The sequence below is a fragment of the Danio rerio genome, chromosome 12 (genome assembly GCF_049306965.1).
Source record: "Danio rerio strain Tuebingen ecotype United States chromosome 12, GRCz12tu, whole genome shotgun sequence".
NCBI lineage: Eukaryota > Metazoa > Chordata > Actinopteri > Cypriniformes > Danionidae > Danio > Danio rerio.
The window spans coordinates 26,235,054-26,249,623 of record NC_133187.1 but is presented as its reverse complement, the minus strand read 5'-3'; the positions used below and the strand labels follow the sequence as shown (position 1 = coordinate 26,249,623).

Genomic DNA, 14,570 nt, shown 5'->3' with positions numbered 1-14,570 from the left:
ACAATTTTATACGTTTTTATGTATATATGTTTTTAAATCTGAATACTTAAATAATAGATTAGATATTAGCTAATAGATACAAACTCACAAGTCCAGGAAAGTAAAAATTGTTAAATGTCATTATTTTTGGATTAAAAACTCTTTTTCAGAGAGTTGTGAATGTAAGAATTCAAAAATCTGACAGAAGTGTAAAAAAAAAAACATGAAAAAGATGCACACTTAGAATTCCTAGATAAAAAGTCAAAAGTGTTAAATATAAACTAAGAACTCAAAAACAAAACTCAAATTAAATCACAAATTCTGATCTGTCAATGGTGTTTCAGATTCTATTAAAACTGCTGGAAGAGAAAAGGAGCCTTCAAAATAAGCATGAACTCACAGTGACAGCAAGTAGACTGTGTGACGATAAGGCTTTGAGAATAAGATCAAACCGAGCCCTTTGGATCTGATGGAAAAATACAATTTAAAACCGTGTAAAAGCCTGCTCCTTTACCGAAACCGCATCCAGTCCCAAATGAATATTGTATTGGCATGAAACACAAATACCATTCGCGCTTTAGAAATCTAATTTCATAATTGCTCCAAAAGCCATTTAATTTTCTCCTTATAACTTTCACCATTTAATCTCACAGTATGTGTCAGAACTAATGCAGGTGACGGCGTTTCTATATCCGGAAAGAGAAGATGAGAGAATTGCAATAACGGTGAATCAATAGAACCTTTTCCTACTTTTCTCACAGAAAAACCAAAAGTCCGTTCTTTGGGCTTCAGGCAAACAGCATTGACGTTTGAGGAAAAGGGGAATATAGCAGGAGAATCTTTGCTTGGCAGAGCTGTGCACTAACCCGCTCTCTCCTTTGGGAAACCAAATCGGGTTTCCATGGCAACTCCGCCAGAGAAGACAGAGTAAGAAAGAAGGAGGAAGACAGGAAGGACTGCGGGTCCCGTTCATATTCAAATGCCTGCCTGACAGTGCGCTCCGGAAGGCACGTTTACGACTGTGTTCATGAGAGCGTGAGAGAACACTGCTGTCTTCGTTATGTCAATATTTTTCGTAGACCTTGAACGCCAGCCAACTTCTAACTGTGCATTGAATGCATCAAACACGTATCACAAGAACAAAGAAACAGCTGTGAAGTTAAAGTCTCTCTGAAATCAAAGTATCAAAATTGTATATGTATGTTAATCTTAAGGTTGTTAGGCTATATGCTCGTGTGCTCTAAAACACACAGACACATTTTCCAATTAGAAGTTATAAGCATTTAAATATTGCAGTTTCTCAATCAATAATTTCTCATTGGATCTTCTGACCAATCAAATGATCACTAGTATCAGAAGTGTCCTGTTGGTATGTTAAAATCATGGTTAAAGTCAGTTACTAATTCACATTTAAGACACTTTGCACATTGTGTCATCAATTTTGTATTAACATTTTTAGTATTTATCATGCTTTTTGGTTAAAAAGATTGTTTTAAAGATTAAGGGCTCTATTTTACAATCTAGGCGGAAAGTCTAAAGCGCATGGAGCAAAAATATTAAGAGCGTGTCCGAATCCATTTGCAATTTAAGGACGAAAAAATACAGCTTGCGCCATCACACATGGTCTAACAGGGTTATACTTATTCTCTTTATGAGTTATAGGTGTGTTTTGAGCATAATGTGCATTAAACCAATCAGAGTCGCATCTCACATTCCCTTCATGACATTCATGTCATGATGCATTTGCAGTCTACATAGCGGTATTTGTACGTTGAAAAACTGAAGGATTCACTGCAGAGAAAACAGTTAAACAGACCATCTGGATAAAGAGAATAAGAATGAGCCCCCTCCATTCGGTCTCTTTACTTTCTCTTTATTTTATTTTTACTCTTAACTCTTAACTTTACTTCGTGGATAAGAAAACGGTGGAAACTCACTCCATTGAAGACGTCCATTAGTTTGCATATTTAATTTAGTTTGTTAAGCGCAGCAATTTGTTTCAAGACTATTTACAAATTCAGTTCTAATTTTCAACAAACAAAAAAATGAACAATATTAATGAAGTGTTGTCAAAAAAACATATTCTTATACTGACGCATACGTCTCCAAAACCCGACAGATGGACAAATCTAAACTTGTTTTTATTAAAACAAATATATATTAGCACATAATAAATAATACTGCTAAAAATAATAACATTATACAAATGCAGATTGTCATGAATAAACAAAAAAAGCCCCTGACATTCAAAGGCATAAAGGTAGTGGTTTTTTTATTTATGTAAAAAATAAAATTTTTGTAACATTTTAATTCTTAATTTTTTTGTCATTTGTGAAGATATTTATGTATTGCTGTACATCTAGCGTGTATTAAGTAATGTTTAAGTGTTTAGGATTGCATAGGCACATAACTGCTCTCTGCCTGGACTTTAGACCAGCTTTTAGTCGGTCAATGGCGCGGTCTATTTCATTCCTCAAAATAGCAACGCACCAACAATGCACCTTAACACACCTCCTTTATAGACAAGCACACGTATGAGTCTACAAAGTGGCGCAATTAGATTTGCTATTTAAACAATGTGGTGCAAAAACGTGAAAATTAGGGTTGCGCTGGTCTGAAAAATAGCAACAAATCGTGCCATGCTCATCTTGCACCTTTTTGCGCCAGGTGTATGATAGGGCCCTTTTTGTATTAAAGTTTTTATGTATTAAAGGAATTTATTCTGAGGAATGTTTGAAAAAAACAACAACAAAGCAATGGACGTTAGAAACAAAAAATACAATGAAAGTCAATGGCTGTTATCTTCTCAGAATGATTCAGTATATTCCTCAAGAGAAAAAAAAAAGATAATCAAACAGGTTTTTAACATTAAGCAAATGATGATATAATTGTAATTGTTGACCATCCCTTTGACAATTTGCAATAATAATAATAATAATAATATTAATAATAATAATAATATAAATAATAAATAAATAAAATCTTTAAGCTGCAAGAATGATTTTTTTTTTAATAAAACTGATGGTGAATGAGAAGATTACTGCCAAAAATGTGAAAAGCCCTTCAAATGTCGAAAAAAGTGCTATATAAATTTAAGGAATTATTATTATTAATAATTTTATATTATGGGTGGCATGGTGTGTGTGTGTGTGTGTGTGTATGTGTGTGAATGCGAGAGGGAGTGGATGGGTGTTTCACAGAACCAAGTTGCGGATGGAAGGGCATCCGTTGTGTAAAACATATGACGGAATAGTTGGCGGTTTATTCCGCTGTGGTGACCTTTGAAATAGAGACTAAGCCGAAGGAAGTTGAATGAATTTATTTTATATTATATCAAGAAAAAAAAGAAAGAGGAAATATTGGGCCAATTAAATCCTGAGATTGCAAAGAGAATGAGACGAGTTCCACCACTTTATCAAGGAGCTGTGGGGATTTTCCAGAGCAATATATAGCTGTTCCACAATCATCTGCCACAATTTGTCTTAATATTCTGTCTCTTCGTATTCAGTATTTTGTTTGTCATAAAGTGCTTTCTGCTGCAAGACGAAGTGAATCAAATTAGATGCCATTCTGGATTTTGTCGTTCACGTCTACACTGTGTGCAAGGATCTTAAGCAAGCATTCATAGAGGGTTTGCCTAAACATAAGAAAATAGTAAATGATAGCTGACAATATGTTTATTTGAACTCCTCCACATTTATTCGTTTTGAAATGTGGGAAAGAACCCTATAGGAGCTGTGTTCATGTGCCTTCACCTTTCTGACAAGCCCAGAGGGGGGAAATTCACCATATAAGCTACTATGCTGTTTAAAATTTACCCTGTGGCAAAATTACAATTTTCTATATACAGTAGAGAGTGGCACTTTATAGCGGGAGGAAATAATCAGATAAAGTAAATATGTTTTCCATTTTAGTGAATGAATGTTTGTGCAGACCACACAATGTATTTAATCTGAACCACTCTACACAAAATACTGCCACTATGTGACCACCCTGTGTGAGGTTTTATTCAGAATGCGTCACTTTAAATTTACCATGGCGACTTATTCATGTTTCTCACATGACAGACCCCATCAAATAATTTATGTACACTGTAAAAAGTGATTACTTTAAAAAGTGAGTAAATCCATTGCTTTAAAAGTGACAGGTTGATTTTACTTAAATTATAAAAATTATAGAAAAATAATTCTGCTGCAACTATTCCAGCTGGAAAACATCCATACACACTCACACACTCATACGCTACGGACAATTTAGCCTAACCAATTCACCTGTATCGCATGTCTTTGGATTGTGGGGGAAACCGGAGCACCCAGAGGAAACCCTCATGAACGCGTAAAGAACATGCAAACTTCCTTAACTTAATTGTTCATAGTTATGCATAGTCCATTTACACGGCGAGTAAACCAGTTGGCCTAAAAGAAACAAGCGGACTTTACACAAATAATGCAAGTGAACCCATTGTCACTTGGAACTGTTAAGCTCACTTAATTTTTATTATTATGCAAATTGTACTCACTTATTTTAAATAAAAATAACCTAATCACTTTTTCCAATACACATTTATTATTTTTGTTTTTCTTTTCCAGCTTTTCTGTATCTAGCAAAATGACAGTAACTAAAATAAATCTGTTCTTCCAGACTCCAGTGTGTGTTTTAAATTCAATATTGGCTATAATTGTGGATGTTATAGACTTAATGAAGCAACCATATTGTAATAATTGCAGTAATTATTAAAAAACAGACATGCTAAAATAGTATGACACTGTAAAAAGGGATTAAAAAAGTAAGTACAATTGGCATAATTATAAAAATTCAACTTAACAGTTCCAAGTTACAATGGGTTTACTTACAATATTATTGTAAAGTCAACTTGTTGCTTTTAAGGCAATTGGTTTACTCGCTTTAAGTAACTATTCACTTTTTACAGTGTACTTAATAATATTAAGTTAATGGCTTTACTCACTATTATAAGGTAAAGTCAACTAAACACTTTTTATAGTGTATTTATTGTTTTTCTTTCTCCCTTTTTTCAAATATTGACAAACCTCCTAATTATACTGTACAATTGCAAATATTCTGATTCTCAAACATGATCTAGAAACAGCTTAATAGTGATCATATTATTTCGCCAGCTAAGGGAGCTGCTGGATTTGCAACATTTTAATTCTACAACTTCTCCCTACATACATGAAAGTAAGTGGCTGTTTAACTAGAAGAAGAATACAGTAAATGGTGTAGTAACCTGTATCTGATCTGAATAAGGCACGCCATCTCATTATGCTTAAAAATAATTCATATAGCCGTCTCCATACATTTACTTTTACATTTAGTCATTTAGCGGATGCTTTTATCTAAAGTGGCGCACAAATGAGGATAACAGAAGCATTTCAGGTCACCAGAGAGCAACAATATATACAGTAAATGCCATGAAAAGACTAATTTAGCTTTGGTAAAGGAAAAACAGTAAAAGAATATCTAGCGAGTGCTAATAATAGTCAGTTTAGAATTGACAAAAAAATTTCAGACTTATGATGTCCACAAACATCAGCAAGTATTTTACAAACCATAAATTGTAGGATTTGCTAGTATGCACAGGTAATTAAATGTCTGGAACCTAAAATAAACATTATTTGTTTGAAAACAATGATCAATTGTGCTTTATGACAAGCGCTGCATCTTTCTCTAGCTCACTGCGGGAAAGCAGATTTGAATTTAGCAGCCTATCACGCGAAGCATTGAATGTTTTAATCACACCAGCACAATCATTAGCTCCAGGCATTAGCCTAGACTGATCACACCAATGTGATTGTATGCATAAAAGGGTTAAAGCAGAGAAATGATAAGATACTTAGACAAACTGACTGGCAGACATCTGATTTAAAACGAAATGCTATTGGCTTTTCGGTTTGAAAAATAGAGGGGCTACTTAATATGCCTCGCCCTGTCTTCATCTTTCAGTTGACATTAAATCACACATCAAACAAAGCTACACATTTGAATATCTTTAAGAAATAAATTCATATTCTACCTGATCTTCCATCTCTCTGGAAGTCCACGTGGTACCATTCTCCGTCATTGACTTTCTTGTTGACAGCTCTAGTTTTGGTGGTGCCTGAGCCCATGTCGAGAAGAAGGTAGAGGTGGCCGTCCAGCATCTCAATGGCAAAGAAATCCACCTTCAATGTTTTAGGGCTCTTAGGGTCTTTCTGTTGCTGGGGTTTGGGTTTTCCATGGCTGAAGAGGAGCAGGCCGTTGGGTTCAGTGGTGCGGAAGTCGAAAGAGATGGAGCCGGCTTTTTTGGCGGACCACTTGTCAAGGGTAATGAATGACTCAGGCGTCTCAAAAGTCACAGGGTCGAGAGTAGCCACGTTCTCACATTTGAAGGCCACCACACCGCTCACCTTCATCTTTGGGTCGCCCAGCTTGGCCAGTCGAGACAGCTCAAGTCTTACATCGTTGTTTTTGTAAACAACCTTTAAGAAAAAAGACAAGAAAAAAACGATTTTCAGTGAGTTAACAGCAGAAAATTTTCACAGATATGGCTACTGATAATGCGCGAGTGAATTAAAGTGATCTCACATGATACTGCAGTACTGCACGGCACAGCACAACATGGTCTAACACAAGAAATAGATAGCCAGCAGGAGGCAGTTATGTAACATAGTGAACTAATATACTGTAGCAGCCAGAGCATGTGAAAGGAGCTGAGTAGAGGGACGCTCCGCTAAGCATTCTGTTCCATGGTCGTGCACTTGCTCACCGGTAATCCTTTATCCTTAGTCTTTTTTTTTTTTTTTTTGGTAACTAAAAAATCTTAAATAACTGTTTAAAATTTAAGCACTTTGATAAAAAAAAGTTTCCCTTATAAAGCGGTATTCTTTCTTGTGCATTTTTCTTCTATTACAGTTTTTTAAATAATATTTTAATAGGTCTAAGTGATCAACTGTGTATTTTCTAGCCTATTTATTTAAGCAACTGTGTGTGTTATCTTACATTATTGTTTAACTGACTGTTAGCCTATTTTAAACTACGGAGCTCTGAACATAATTTGAATGACAAATTTACTTCCATGACCACATCTTATTAATGCTTATCCTTGTTTTAAATAAAGATATACTTTAATAATAATTGTGAAATGGAATAATTAATTCTTAGAATAGTTCTACTAAATTTATTAAACTAAATAATTACCGGTAACTTACAAATTATTTCATGGCATTTAAGCCTGCACAAAAGAACACATACCGGTACGGAATTCAAATCGAGCAGATTCTAAAATAAATTTTTAATTGAAGTCATAATATTTTTAATTTTCAAATAATTTTAAAGTAGATGGTTTGTGTGAACCAAATACATATGCTGAGGGTTACATTGTTTTATTTTTTTAGTGGTGGTTTATTAAAAAAATCAAAATAGGGATTCAAAGATTCAAATTAAATTTATGTAAAAAAAAGAAAAAATTATAAAGAGTCTAATTTTTATGTAACATTTATGTATTGATAAACTTCATGCTAATCTCCATAATAGATGTTACATATTTTATTCTAATTATAAGCGATTATCATGTGTAATACACAGTAATTAAAAAAATATAAAGTAAAATAAAATAAAATAAAATAAAATAAAATTACAATTAAATTAAATTACAATTAATTAAATCACAAAAATAAATAAATAATAATTAAATTTTGCTTAATCAGTTAAAAATTTATCAAAATTATTTAGTTTTTTATAAAAAAGAAAAGTTTATTAAGTAAAGCAATTATATACAGTATATATTCTTTTGCAAAAAATTTTATTTAGTGCATTTCTTATTAAAGGTGTAACACTGACAAATAAATTTAAACACATATGTTTATTTAAACTTTATATTGCCTACAAAATTCCATATTTTATAGTCCCTACCTGAAAAAGAACATCTACATGTTGATGAACTACATCCTCCACTCCTTCATACTTTTTAAGCCCTTTAGAAAGTCAATAATCAATATTCTGACTAAATGCTAAAGCCTCTCTTTGGCTGATGAATCAACCACAAGCAGGCTGAGTGACACCTAGACTGATACTAAAAGCCTGTGTGGTTTCTAATAATAATGGCAATTAATACCACAAACTACAAGTCCTTTGTCTTTTGTGGGTGCGATTTTCATAGAAAAAATTAACCGCCAGCAATTAAGTAAAACAAAAGTTTTATTATTAAGACTAGAATATAAAAAATACTTTATTGAAATTTAAGTCTGTCTCAATGAAACTTCGACATTTCACACTTTGGAGCATCAGGAAATAAAACTGCACACCCTTATTCTATACTTATCTCATACTATAGTTGCCATGAAATCATTTGAGCTTCCCGGTGTCATTTTACCATCTGATTCTAACAGCATCAAATGGCAGAGCGTTTTCTGCCCTCTGCAAAAGTGGAGCACAACACTTTTCCCTCTCTCTTCCCAAAGGCCAAAACCCTGTGATATAAACCCGAGCAGCAGACTGTGAAGAGTTCACGCTAACCCTCTTTTAATTCAGTTTCGATTTCATTTGAGCCCTTGCCAGGAAGAAGATAATGGTATGCGGATGCAATAAAAGCTTATTGATGATGCTTCAGAAATGCCAATCACAGACAGACACAAGAGCATTTCCAGCCATTAACAGGCCACAGCACTGAACCCCCTTCCTCTTCCTCGCTTCATAAACTCACACTGGGGGAAAAACACAAGCCATCTGTGATAAAACACTGCACAACATGGCTGACGCAGGATGATAATAATACCAATAAAAAAACAATAGCAATAATAATAACTGTTAGAATAAACTACATTTATAATACACAAGTGAGTAACTACATTTAGTCATTTAGCAGACACTTTTGACTAAAGCGACTTACAAATGAGTTTTAAAAACGAATAACTAAAAATCTAATAGCAATTTATAACATGCACTTTCGCTATATTATCATTCTGTTTTTTTTTTTGCTAATATTTATAAAGGTTCAGTTAATCAATCAAAAGGGACTAATATTGTAACAAAAACAAAACAAAAAACACAAAACCAAAAACACAAAACTAAAATCCAAAAACACAAAACAAAAAGCACAAAACCAAACCACAAAACGAAATAAAAAAACTAAAAATACAAAACACAAAACAAAAAACACAAAATAAAATAACAAAAAACACAAAACGAAATAACAAAAAACAAAACGCACAAAACAAAAAGCACAAAACACAAAAACACAAAACAAAATAAAAAAACACAAAACGAAAAACACAAAACGAAATAACAAAAAACACAAAACTAAAAATAAAACAAAATAACAAAAACACAAGACAAAAACACAAAACGAAATAACAAAACGAAATAACACAAAACACCACAAAATAAAAAAAAAATAAAATAAAAACACAGGAGAAAAATAAAAAACACACCACAAAACAAAAATTACTCAATTAAGATTACTCAATTAACTGGATTTGGTTAATAACGATTTGACACGATCATTTCGTTCTTCAAAACTCATCCAAGAGTTGTTTTCATAGCAACAGTTCAGGTAGTTCAATTCGGCTCAGGAGCAGTTTTATTTCATATAAACAGGATTAGATCGGGTCTTTTTAAGCAAAGGTAATACTGAAAGTATTTACAGAATGCTGATATCTTCTTACAGTAATAGTTATTTACACTTTGGAATACCGTAAATAATAATAATAAAAAAAAAAAAAATATATATATATATATATATATATATATATATATATATATATATATATATATATATATATATATATATATATATATATATATATACATTATATATATTATGAAGACTGACATGGGGTGGTTCTCTCCATGGGGTTCAAAGAAAACATTTATTAATATGGACTTTTTTGATACAAACACTTTTTTTAAGGTACCAGCTTTAGTACAATTTGTGTGTAATAGATCAATAATCATTGATAATAGCACAATATTCACCAGTTTTACAGTCATGCACATGTTTTGACAGCTAATATGATGGTGATTTGATGCTTTGCGAAAGTTGCAGACACCTTTACTAATATCAAAAAGCTTTTTTGATGCAAAATTTATTTAAACAGACAGTTGTTCCTTACACCCATTAAGAATAGGTCATGGCTGCTATAATAACGGAAATCTGCTCTAAATGTAAAACTAAATAAATAGCTAAATACTCACAACAAATGTGGAAGGTTATTGCGTATCATATTTGACAAACCGTTTACTACAAAACGTATATAGTTTTGCTCACAAAGATAATTAAATATTAATCAGATGATGTCATAACAATGCTGTGCCATCAGCCAATCATTGCATTGCTGATCATGATTTCGAGAATTGATAGATCTGTCCTTCACAACACACGCATCGATCTCAGCTCAGTTCATCTAAATATTTTAATTTTATTTGCAAACTTGTTTGAAGAACCAAATTAGCCAGAGTTATCAAGGATAAAAGGATCTGTCAAATAATCTTAGATCATTTAAGCGAAGTACGAAGAACGGAGCCCAGAACAAACCAAACCAAAACAAACAACACATAAGACAGAAAACAGAACAAAATAAAACTAAACAAAATTTCAGCTAAACACGAAGGCCTGAATACATTACTACATTAATAGAAATTGATCAAAAGTGACAAAAAAAGTAAAATAAAGAAATTAACAATAAAATAAAATTCACGCTATAAGAAGACCTGATTATTAAATAAAGGAATAAAAAAGCCAATCACAGGCAGACACGGAACATTTCCAGTCACAGAATTGAAATCTCTTCCTATTCTTCGTTTCAAATACTCGCACTGGGGGAAAAACACATGCGATCCATGCTAAAACACTGAACAACATGGCCGCCGGAGGAGAGCGCATTACAGATGAGGGGTTAGCAGGTGGAGGACGACACATCTGTCTGTGCTGGCCGATTTGAAGCGTCAGGAGCCTGGAAACAGTGAGCGGGGCCCCGGAGAGGAGGGCCACATTAAAACAAACCCACTAATGATGAATGGGCTTCTGGTGCCCCTGCTCTAAATGCCTGAATACATCAACCTCTGCATAAATAACACACACACACACGCTTGTTATGCTGGAAATATTACACATGACCTTTGCAGGACTAAATAATGATAAAATAAGATGTTAAAAGATCCCCTGCCTACGCACAGCCATTCTCCAATAAAGCCTTTAAATAGACTGAGATCAGGATTCATTCAGAATCTGATTATACATAACAAAACTAAATAAAATAAGCTACTGGGGTGTTGTATATTAATGTTGGTCAAATATGGAGATACCCAAAGTTATTGTACTTTTTATTTATTTATTTATTTTTTAATTAAATTTAAAATACATTTTTTGACTGAATGGTTGGGTTCATTCATTCATTCATTCATTCATTTTCTTTTTGCCTTAGTCCTTTTATTAATCCGGGGTTGCCACAGCGGAACGAAGCACCAACTTCTTCGGCATATGATTTGATGCCCTTCCAGCTGCAACCCATCTCTGGGAAACATCCATACACACTCATTCACACATATACACTACAGACAATTTAGCCCACCCAATTCACTTGTTCCACATGTCTTTGGACTGTGGGAGAAACCGGAGCACTCTGAGGAAACCCACACAAACACGGGAAGAACATGCACACAGAAACGCCAACTGACTCAGCCGAGGCTCAAACCAGTGACCTTCTTGCTGTGAGGCGACAGCACTACCTACTGCGCCATCGCATCACTGGGTATGTTCATATTTGACCCAACTTTGGGTTATGACAAAGCAGCATTTATTTCTAGTGTATGAACTTTGGATTAATTAATTAATTTTGAATTAACGAAGGAAATAATTAAATTTAAATTACACTTTTTGACTTAATGGTTGGGTTTGTTCATATTTGAACCAACTTTGGGTTATGACAAACCAGCATTCATTTTTAAAGTGTATGTATTTTTTAATGAATGAATTAATTAATTAATTGATTAATTAATTAATTAATTTTGAATAAATTATTTTTATTACATTTAAATGACACTTTTTGACTGAATGGTTGGATTTGTTCATATTTGACCCAACTTGAATTTATTTTTTAAGTGTATGAATTTTGAGAGGGATTTTTTCACCTAACAAAACAACAAAAACAACAACAGCAACAACAGCAACAACAAAACTCAATATACAATATAAACTGTAATATACAGTAATATATAAACTGTGTAATATACAGCAGTGGTTTAATTTAAGTTAAAATGAAACAAATTAGTTTATATATATATATATATATATATATATATATATATATATATATATATATATATATATATATATATATATATATATATATATAATAAATAATAAATAAAGTAATAATAATAATAGTCGCCTCACAGCAAGAAGGTCGCTTGTTCGAGCCTTGGCTGGGTCAGTTGGCGTTTCTGTGTGGAGTTTGCATGGTCCTGTGTCCGCGTGGGTTTCTATATTTATTACGGATGAATTAACTTATTTATATAATAAAAACAAACAAATAAATAAATAAATAAATAAATAGTAATATTATATTGCAATATATACAATATTTATTATGGATTTTTTAAATTACTATTTTATTAATATAATAATAATAATAATAATAATAATAATTATTATTATTATTATTATTATTGTTGTTGTTGTTGTTGTTTTAGTAGTAGAACATTTTTAAATAAATATTTTTAAATACATTTTTATGTATAATATTTTAATTTAATTCTTTACAAAAACTTTTTTTCATTTGTAAATTATATTGTTTATTTCTTATTAATATTATTATATATTATAATTATTTGCAGTTTTGTTGACTAAAACATGTATTTGAAAATATAGAAACTGTCATTTGCATGACTGTTCAAATTTGGTTTTAAACAAATCTGCTCTTTACAACTTTTATTCACCAAATAATTTTGTAAAAACAAAACCATAAAAATATGGAAATATCCAATAACACCTAATAATGTCTAAGCACCAAACTGGTCCATCAGAATTACTTAAAACAAAATAATATTAAAAGAATAAAACATTTTTTTTTTTATCTAACATCTTTGAATCCACGAAGAAAGGGTTTTACATTAAAGCAAAAGATCGATTACTGCATTATTGAAGGATTTAACAACAGTGGAGAATGTGCTGCTGTTTAATCCTTCAGAGATACAATAATCAATATATAGCTTTACCATAAAAGCCTCTTTGTTGACCACAAGCAGACAGAATTACACACTAAACAACTAATACTAAAAACTTGAATAAACAAATCTAAATGATACATTTGAATAAATCAGAACAAAACAGTGCACAATATCTAACACACACAAACATTAATAAAGCTCGAATGCACTCAACATGACTTTTGCAAAACAAAATAACGACAAAACACGATGTTAAATGGTCTCCCGTTCCACCTACGCACTGCCGTCCTTTAGTAAAGCTTATGAATGAACCCATGCAGAATCCTCTTAGTATGAATCCGGTTCATGAGCGTTTTGTTAACACAGGTCACTGACCTCAGGCCTGCTGCTAATCTTTGGAAATGATAGTGCTAAAGCATAGACAAGAGCCAGCGAATGCCAGCAAACCGCAGCTCACTGGAGTCGGCACTTTCATGTTTTGACACTGATTGATTGCTTGTGGATTGCTTCTGAAATGAAGGCTGGAGGCTGGATGGGGAAACGAGTGGTGAGTCTGCAGTGTTCGGCGTATCCATATATTTGACAAAATCACACCTTTTGTCATCTTTGGGCCTCTTGTAGGAATTTTGCGAACATTAAAAGTGATACATTTGCATTAGGAAAGGCACCATTACTGTCTGCTTGATGCATGAGATGCTTCTGTTTAAAAGCATGATTTAAATTTCAAATACGTTTTCGCAAAAAAAAAAAAAAAAAGCAAGGTTGCAAGTCTTATGGAGCTGAAGAAAAGCATAAAAAAATAACAATATTAAAAGGAAACAATAGTTTGCAAAACTGTAGGAATGTACTCTGATTAAAATGTATGATAGTGATCAACAGATAAGTATCCATATGCAGAGATTAGTAATTCACTGACATTAAAAGTCAATGGGCTAAACACTAAAATACTGTAAATATATATATATATATATATATATATATATATATATATATATATATATATATATATATATATATATATAAAAAACACTCAGTCATGTTTAAATCCATCAGGCACCACAGAGCATACAGAATGTATATATATATATATATATAGAATTGAGTCAGAATTATTAGCTCCCCTTTTTTTTATTTTTTCAATATTTGCCAAATGATGTTTAACAGGGCAAGGACATTTTCACAGTATATATTTTTTTTCTTCTGGAGAAAGTCTTATTTGCTTTATTTCTGCAAGAATAAAAGCAGTTTTTAATTTTTCAAAACCCATTTTAAGGTAAACTATTAGCCCCTTTGAGATATATATTTTTTCGATAGTAACCATCATTATACAATAACTTGCCTAATTACCCTAACCTTCCTCGTTAACCTAATTAACCTAGTTAACCCTTTAAATGTCACTTTAAGCTGTATAGAAGTGTCCTGAAAAATAT

The 14,570-nt window shown here is 32.2% G+C and overlaps 1 protein-coding gene across 47 annotated transcripts in view; it reads right to left on the bottom strand.

Moving 5' to 3' along the window:
• Positions 1–14,570, bottom strand: part of nrxn1a (neurexin 1a) — a 296,707-nt gene that overhangs the window by 165,576 nt on the left and 116,561 nt on the right. For all 47 annotated transcript variants that reach the window (NM_001080021.2, XM_073917755.1, XM_073917778.1 and 44 more), the window contains 1 exon segment: positions 6,011–6,455. In NM_001080021.2, coding sequence (NP_001073490.1) covers positions 6,011–6,455 — 445 coding nt within the window.